Source organism: Mandrillus leucophaeus, unplaced genomic scaffold (assembly GCF_000951045.1).
Source record: "Mandrillus leucophaeus isolate KB7577 unplaced genomic scaffold, Mleu.le_1.0 Scaffold13, whole genome shotgun sequence".
NCBI lineage: Eukaryota > Metazoa > Chordata > Mammalia > Primates > Cercopithecidae > Mandrillus > Mandrillus leucophaeus.
The window spans coordinates 7410125-7418953 of NW_012101254.1; the positions used below are offsets into that span (position 1 = coordinate 7410125).

At 45.4% G+C, this 8829-nt stretch overlaps 2 protein-coding genes across 3 annotated transcripts in view; one reads left to right on the top strand and one right to left on the bottom strand.

Moving 5' to 3' along the window:
- CENPO (centromere protein O) overlaps positions 1-5425 on the bottom strand; it is a 17761-nt gene extending 12336 nt beyond the window's left edge. Inside the window, exons 1-3 of one of the 2 annotated variants that reach the window (XM_011972699.1) lie at positions 5397-5425; positions 5060-5255; positions 4594-4707 (exon numbers count right to left, since the gene is read on the bottom strand). In XM_011972699.1, coding sequence (XP_011828089.1) covers positions 4594-4639 — 46 coding nt within the window. In that variant the 5' untranslated portion in view covers positions 4640-4707; positions 5060-5255; positions 5397-5425. Of the gene's footprint in view, positions 1-4593; positions 4708-5040; positions 5256-5396 lie in introns of those variants that run through there. The other variant, XM_011972698.1, reaches the window with a different exon arrangement.
- On the top strand, positions 5184-8829 carry PTRHD1 (peptidyl-tRNA hydrolase domain containing 1). Its single transcript, XM_011972697.1, is given in 2 exon segments — positions 5184-5435; positions 7965-8829. Coding segments are annotated over 2 exon segments (423 nt in total). The 3' UTR covers positions 8136-8829.

The following is an 8829-nucleotide window of genomic DNA, read 5'->3' on the forward strand; positions in this document are numbered from 1 at the left end:
AAAAAAAAAAAAAAAAAAAAATTGGGTGAGATCAAATAGAAACAGACACACACAATATGCAAAATTATCCTATTTTACTCATTGAGGCCTATCCCCCTCTTGCTTTCTCAGAAACTCTAGATGATCGGTTACCCTTTTCTCTGCTGTGTTCATTTCCCTTCCACACACGCTCAAGTCTCAACTGTCTTCAAACATACACACACTCATACACACACATTTCATATACTCATACACTCACACACACACTCATACACACACATTTCATACACTCACACACACTCATACACTCACACACACACTCATACACACACATTTCATACACTCACAGGCCTGTTCTTGCCCACAAATCCCCTTCAGCTACCATCTCCCTTTTCTCCCCTTTCCTTGCCAGGAAAACTACTTAAAAGACTTGTCCATGCAAGTTGAGTATCATTTATCCAAAAGTTTTGGGACTAGAGGTGTTTCAGATTTCGGAATTGGGAATATTTGCATTATACTTACTGGCTGAACATCCCATATCTGAAAATCCAAAACTGGAAATAAGCATTTCCTTTGAGCATCATGTCAGTACTCAAAAAGCTTCAGATTTTGGAGTATTTCAGATTTTGGATTTTCAGTGCTCAACCTGTACTCACTTTCTCCATTTCCTTGCCTGTGACTCATATCTCAATCCACTTGAAACTCACTTCTGTTCCCATTATTTTACAAAACTACTCCAAGATCAACAGTGATGTCAATGTTGCTGAACCCAAAGCACATTTTTCAAGCTCCCTTATCTCACCTCCCAGCACTATATGCTTCTGCTGATCACCACCTTCGTGAAACCCTCTTTTCCTTTGAATCTTAGCATACCAGCCTCTTGGTTTGCCTTTTTCAACAGATGTTTATTAAGCATCTATTTTGTGCCAAGCACTATTTCAGGCACTGAATGTAGTGATGAACAAGAGACAAACTACTTGTTTTTGTGACACTTATATTTTACCTGTCTGACCCCTCTTTCTGCTTTGCAGGCTCCTACTCTCCTCCTTGATCATTAAATGCTGACATTTTCTGGAGCTCAGTCCTAAGACCTCTTCTCTCCAGAGGAAATCTCATCACTACCCACAGCCTTAATGGCCATACATGTCGATGCCTCGCAAATATGTATCTCTAGCTTATACCTCTCTCCTGCTTCTTGGGAAAGCAGAATACCCACCTGCCTTCTCAGTGTATCTACTTGGAAGACTCAGAGGAACCTGACAATCAACATGTCCAAGACTGAATTCACCATCTCCCCTTCCAAACCCCTCAGTGACTAGAACCATTTACAGCTGTGTAAACCAGGTACTTGCTTCCTTACACCTTCTTCCTGCCCCAGTCCCAATCCATTACCAAATCCTATTGAATATACATTCCTAGTATCTCTAAAATATTTCCATTTTCCCCATCTGCAATGCCACCATTGTAGTGCAAGCTACCACCATTTCTGGACTATTACAAGTTTCCTAGGTGGCCCATACACTGAAAGCATATTTCAAAATCTAAACTGGATCGTGTCATCCAGCTGGCTAAAGCCTTTTGATGACTTCACACTGCCTACAAGGCCTACTGGCCTCTGGATCTTTCCTACCCTCATTAGTATCATGCTGCTCCTTCTCTAGGCACTTCTACACAGGCCTTCTCTCAGGCTCTCAAACCTGCCCAGCTTCTTTACTGACCTGATCCCCGCCCCGCAACAGGCACACCAAAGGCTCTTCCACAGCTGCCCCTTACCTACCTTCACCTGTACTACTGTAGCTTGTTAGCACTCAGTGCAAACAGCATTTCCTCAGGGAAACCTTTGCAGCACCTTCAGAACAAGGCCAGGTGCCAGCTCATAAGCTCTCAAAGATCCTTCTGAGACAATACTATAGTTTTTTTGTTTTTGTTTTTTAAATAAAAGAGATGGGGTCTCACTATGTTTCCCAGGCTGGTCTCAAACTCCTGAGCTCAAGCGATCCTCCCACTTCGGCTTCCCAAAGTGCTAGGATTACAGGTGTGAGCCACCGCACCCGGCCACTATACTTTTAATTGTATATTCATTAGTGAGATTATTTGATTTGCTTATCTTTCCCGCTGAACCTTAAAGCTCCAAAATCAGGGGTCGTGTGCATTTGTGTTCACCCATGGATCCTTTAACCCTAGCACAATGTCTGACACACAGTAAACACTCCGGAAATGTTTGTTTGTTTGAGACGAAGTCTTACTCTGTTGCCCAAGCTGGAGTGCAGTGGCGCGATCTCAGCTCACTGCAACCTCCACCTCCCAGGTTCAAGCAATTCTCCTGCTTCAGCCTCCCGATTAGCTGTGACTACAGGCACGTGCCACCATGCCCGGCTAATTTTTATATTTAGTAGAGATGGGGTTTCACTATGTTGGCCAGGCTGGTCTTGAACTCCTGACCTTGTGATCCGCCCGCTTTGGCCTCCCAAAGTGCTGGGATTACAGGTGTGAGCCACCACGCCTGGCCAACACCCCAGAAATATTTACTGAAACACAGACAACCAAGCATGACACTCTTGGAGATTACATTCACTTGGCTCATGTCCACAGAAAAATCCACAATACTACAATAATAATCGTGAAAAACCAAAATTCAAATTAAATAAATTAGTCCTAACAATTAGCATGTGATTAACTGCTTTATTCACAAGTCTCTATTTATCCAACAACTATGTATTGAGAATCTACTATGGACCAAGGACCGTGCCGGAAGTTATTCATACTACAGTGGCAAAATGATGTCCCTGTCTTCATGGAGCTTACAAAAATTATTTACTGTCCAACCAGAGGGTGATCTGAAAAGCACACACACATAGATTAATTTAGGGTGGTACAGGAGATGCCTGACCAAATTCTCCTTTATGGAAATTCTACATTACTAAAACAGGAGATATCAATGTTCCCAAAGTTTCTGCGATAAGTAGGTGTTCAAAACAGTATCATGCTGCTGCTTCTCTAGGCATTTCCACACAGCTGTCCTCTCAGGCTTTCAAACCTGCCCAGCTTCTTTACCGACCTGATCCCCTCTACACCAAGGGGGCAGCGTTGTTGTTTAGCGTTGCTACTAGAGAAAAGAGGGGGTGTATCTGCTGGGCCTGCTTTACCTTGGAAGTTATGACATCTCACTCTAGCCAGTCAGCTTTGTCCCAAAAAAGGTTACAAAAAAGGTCAAAATCCCTGCCTATTTGAATAAACTGGTTGCAACTAAAATTCCATGTCCTTCCTTCCGAAATGAGTGGGGGCAATTCAAATAATAAACCAAAAGCTGAAATCACCCAAGCAGAGGGAGAAAACCAGTATGGGTAACAGCTAAATGTTTAAATATTGTTTTCGGTAGAGAATAAGGAGACGGGTCTAAGTCTCTTGATAATCCAAAACTTCCACCTCATCGCTTATTTTAATAGAAACAAAATTAGGCCTGGACTAGAGAACAGGTTACTCCTGAGTGTAGCATGTTTCCACTACACAAAGTCACCAAACTTATTTTTAGTCTTAAAGTAACAGTAAATCTTACCCCATACTTTTATTATCTACAGTCTCAGCTTAAGTCATCTTAAGCTGAATATAGCTACTTCATAGTTATCAATGATAATGATGGCCCAGAGAAAAACAGGATCACCAAATTCACTGACAAACTCAGAATTCTTTTTAAAACTATAGAGTTATTTTTAAAGTTGGGTTTTATGGCAAGCTTTCCCAAAGTACTAATGTAGAACCCTCTGGATTTAGGCATCAGGCTTAAGTATGCCAAAGTTCTAAAAAGTATTAATAGCACAGGACATAAAGCAACACAAAACCAGAACTGTCCACAAATATTACCGGGCACTAAAGAAGAAAGCAACTTCCTTCTGGACAGAAATTCAGATGCAAATCTCAGTTTCCAAAGGATTGACTAAGGACTAAGTAACAGTTTCATAATTCTAAGCAACTCTAACAATAAATTCTTTAAACACTTTCTACTTTTTAAGACACTTACAAAGCCTTTCATTGAGTATTTCCTATATATTAGACATGTGCTAAATGCTTCACTTGAAAAGTTTGAATTAAATACTATTCCACCACAAAAGAAATACTTTTTCCACAACTACAACTACCGTGCCATTTTCACCTCCATTTTCTAGATGAAGAAACAGAGGCAGAGAATAAAGTGACGTGCCTAAGGGCCCTTTATTTATCATGGCAGAGCCAAGACTCAAACCCAGTTCTAACCGACACTACAGTCACTGCCCTGCACTGGCCCTCCCTCAGGAGTAACGCATAAATGGCCCAAAAAACCCGGAGAGAGGAAAGAAACCTCCCCGGCTAGAACCGCAGTTCAGAATAGAAACACTGAGCATATGATGGATGCAACTTAATCCGTTTCAAAAGAGGTGGGAGCCTAGAAACGAAGCCATTTTTCCTCCTCGAATAATCCTGGCTGCCTGTCCCTTTGTCTTCAATGTTAGTTCCTTTCACCATTCTGCTCCCAAACAGGTCAGGTCCCACGTCAGTTCCAGGAGGAAAGGGCTCTCTCAGCCTGCGGATCAGCTTTGGGCAGCAGCAGGAAGGGGAAGGCGGCGGCCCTCTCAATACCTCCTTTAGACTCGCCATCTGGACGTAAAGGGTTCGCCTGCTCCATCTCAGATTGCCAAGGGCCTTCCCATGAAGTTGTCTAGGCAAGCGGTGATAGGGACCTCAATGTCCTTGCTGATAAAAGAAAAATGGCAACAGAGTCATATCGCATCTAGTCCCATTCAAACTCAGACGGCAGGGCACACACCACTCAGGCACAACCCCTGGGCCGCGGATGACACAAACGTCACGGCTAGGATCCCCTTTCCTGAGCCGCCAGCCCTCTCCCAGCGCCCGAGCCAGCAGAGTCCACGCCCACCCCCGCGCCCACCCCGCGGCCCCGGCGCGCTCCCGAGGCCACGGCTACTCTGGTCCAGCAGGCTTCACAGCTACGGAAGGAGTTTTAAGAAGGCCGTTCAGCCCGCCACCCTGGCCACAGTCCCGTCAGACACTGGGTCTTTCCCCTACCTTCTCCCTTCTAGCTCACCCAGGCCAGGGGCGAGAATTCCCGCCATCCACGTCTTCAAAACCAAGCCAACCGGTCCCGGCGTGCTTTGCGATCCTGCCGTACAAAAACATGGCGGCGCTCAGGGCCCCGCCCTGATCCCAGGATGCACCGGGGAGTAGGTCCGGCCTTTCGGGTGGTGAAGAAGATGGCGGCCTCTGGGGCGGAGCCGCAGGTCCTGGTACAATTCTTGGTGTTAGGAAAGGATCTATCATAAGCTCCGTTCTCCTGGCCGGCGGGCGCACTGGTGGCGCAGGCTTGTCACGCGGCCACTGCGGCCTTGCACACTCACCGCGACCACCCGCACACCGCCGCTTACCTCCAAGAGCTGGGGCGCATGCGCAAAGTGGTCCTTGAGGTGAGGCACTCGGGCGGAGGGGGAGGTGCTGAGACGTCGAGGGCGGAAGTGGGTGTGATCTTCGGTCCGAAGGCCTAGCTGCGGGGAGTGGGTGCGGCGGGGGTTGGAGTGATCGTTAACATTTAGACTGGAGCTATTTCCCTGGAGGTGCGTCCTTGGGGAGGGCCTGACTATGTGAAGAGTGGAGAGCAGTCGTCCGCCCCCTTCTGGGCTCGCGGTGAAGTGGTGCCGCCTGTGTCCCCGCCGTTCCGCCTGTGCACTGGCCGACCTTTTAAAGCCATGCCCCAAAGTGCTGTCCTCCAGCAAAACCGAGCCCGAGGGGACAGAGCGAGCTCCTCGCCGTGGGGACAGTGCAAAGTGAAGTCAAACTGAGTATTTACCTAGGTAGGACGCCGAAGTATTTGAAAATAAACACTAAAAGCCTTATTTGAACCTAGCTTCAGATAGACCAGTCACCAGGGGTGTAAATCGGTGCACCTTTTAAAATAGCAGTCAAGTTCTGTTTGCAGATAACCAAACAAATCTCACCCTTACCCTTTGATTCTGTCTCTCCTGCTGCTAGAGATGTAGCCTAAGAAAATAATCAGATGGACCCAAAGAGCTTTGCACAAGGATATTCATGGGAGCCCTTATGTTTTTGAAGCATATTTAGTGGTCTGGAAGAGTGCTCATGATGCGAAGCTAACTGAACTATATGTACAGAATGATCCAGACTTTGAAAGGAAAAACTAAGGAAAGATATCTAAATATTAAGTAGTGCATGGTGAGATTTTGGTTATTTCCTAATGCTTATCTGTATTTTTGAAATTTTCTACCTTAAGCACATATTTTATAATAAGGAAAAACGGCTTTAAAGTAATGAAGCCAGAACTCAGGTGGAGGGGTGGAGTAATACCTTCATGGAAGACTGGCAGAGACAGATTATCTTTCAAGAGAAACATGACTGCTGGATAGTGAAACATCAGGCGGTAACCTGTAGGAAAAATGCCTTGAGAATCTGAGTAGGCAGAACAGAAGCCGCTGACTTTTCACTTAGATTTTCTTCCTATTAAGAGGTCTTAAGAAATCAGGTTCAGACTCCTCTTGTCTCGGGTGAAACTCTCTGAAGCCTACAGGGATTAAGTGACTCCCCTGAGTTTAAAAGAGGGTCTCATGATTCTTAGTTGTTAATCATGACTCAAGAAGGCAACTTAGGAGTCGCTACTGATTACATTGAGGTGCTGCTGTAGTCAGAAGGGCCAATAAAATATAAGACAATACCAGGATTAACTACGTTTATTGAGTGCTTAGTATGTGCCAGGCAGAGGTCTGAGCCTAATTTCATTGATCCCCACTAGGAAACATTATTCCTATTTTATAAAGGGACGAAGAGGCCAGCGAAGTCGCCTAACTTGTCCACGATCACGCAGTCAGCAAGAGTTTGGAGTCCGGTAGTCTGGTTCCAGAGACTCACTGTATCTCACTGTACTATGCCTCTGGCCGAGGCTGAAGAAGCTGATGGGTCCTCCAGCAGAGCTCTGCCGGAAGGGCTTAGCAGGTTAAAAGTAGCAATACTGGCATTCTCTAATTTGTTAAAACCAGCCTCTGATTATCTTAGTGGCTTCTGCCTTCATAGGTAAAAGATAAACTTTATGCAAAATAACATGAAAATAATAATTTTCTGAGTGATAATTTTAACACTTCCTGGAATGGGATTCATCATGGGTGAATTGGCAGTAAGGATGACCCAGAAACGATTTCAGAAGGATGTTAGAGAATATTGTACTCTCCGTTTAATAAACAAGTGGGAGTTATCCCAGCAGAAGGAAAACCCCTTTAGGTTTCGGTGAGGTAGAGTGGGAGGGGTGGAGGGAAGTGGAAGTGGATGTACTTTTAGAAATCCTTCCACTAGGGGCTGGGCGCGGTGGCTCACGCCTGTGATCCCAGCACTTTGGGAGGCCTAGGCGGGTGGATCACTTGAGGTCAGGAGTTCCAGACCAGCCCGGGCAACACGGTGAAACCGCATCTCTACTAAAAATACAAAAATTAGCCAGGTGTGGTGGTGTACGCCTGTAATCCCAGCTACTCAGAAGGCTGAGGCAGGAGAATCACTTGAACTTGGGAGGCAGAGGCTGCAGTGAGCCGAGATCGTGCCACTACACTCTGGCCTGGGTGACAGAGCAAGACTCTGTTTCAAAAGAAAAAAAAAACTTCCACTAAGCAGTGGTTAAAGTCAGAGGCATTTAAAATTATGGGCACCAGCCATAGGAGAGCTGGAAAACGTGTAGAGCAGAATTACACATTACACATGTGGATGTTGGGCACACGACATCTCACGAGGGAAGATACAAATCTCCATTGTCTAAACAGGAATAGGAGGCCTCTCTCCCCTCCTCAGTGCACCAAGGAATGACATCGTTGCTCTGCAGCTCCCTCCTTGGTAAAGCTGTTACTCCACTTTCAGTGAAGAGGACTCCCGAAACCCTTTTTGGCCTTTTGACACTTCCTAAGTGGGCTATTCAGTTTGTGTTCTATGTTCTTCTCCTTTAGGCCCCAGATGAGACCACCCTAAAGGAGCTGGCCGAGACCCTGCAACAGAAGAACATTGACCACATGCTGTGGCTTGAGCAACCAGAGAATATCGCCACTTGCATTGCTCTCCGGCCCTACCCCAAGGAAGAAGTGGGCCAGTATTTGAAGAAGTTCCGATTGTTCAAATGACTGCTGCTTTGATGTGTTTGAATACCAGCTGGATCCAGAATCAGCAGGCCACCCATTCCAGAGCATCATGTGCTTGCAGTGTCAGCTTGCTCCCATCTTTCAGTTGTGACAGTTTCTTGAGGGTTCAGCGCATGTTCCTATTAAAGTTGTCATTAATAACTACTTCCTCTTATTAATAAGTGCAACTGTGGAAGGTGCGCGGGCAGTGTTGTCTGGCGATCATTGCTCAAATAGAAGATTGGGTTAGACTCTCCTATGGGGGTCAAGGAAACTCCCTTCCAGTCACCCAGGTTTGAAACTTTGCTTTTGAATTCCTTCTTATTCACACCCAGTCATCATATTTCATTGAATCTAAGACAACATCAACTTTAAGATACGGTAATATTTTATGTATTGTTTAAAAAAAAGCTGGCAAATAAATTAAAACATTTGTATTTCAATAACAAAGATGTTAAAATTTGGCCAGTGTGGCGGCTCATGTCTGCTAATCCCAGGGTTTTGGGAGCCAAGGTGGGAGGAGCACTTGAGCCCATGAGTTCAAGGTTACAGTCAGTTCTAATCATGCCACTGCACTCCAGCCTGGGCAACAGAGTGAGGCACTGTCTCTGTAATGATAATAAAACGTTAAAATTCGTGTGTGTCTATATATATGTACATACATACGGATTTATTAGATTTGATGAAATCTGTCAAG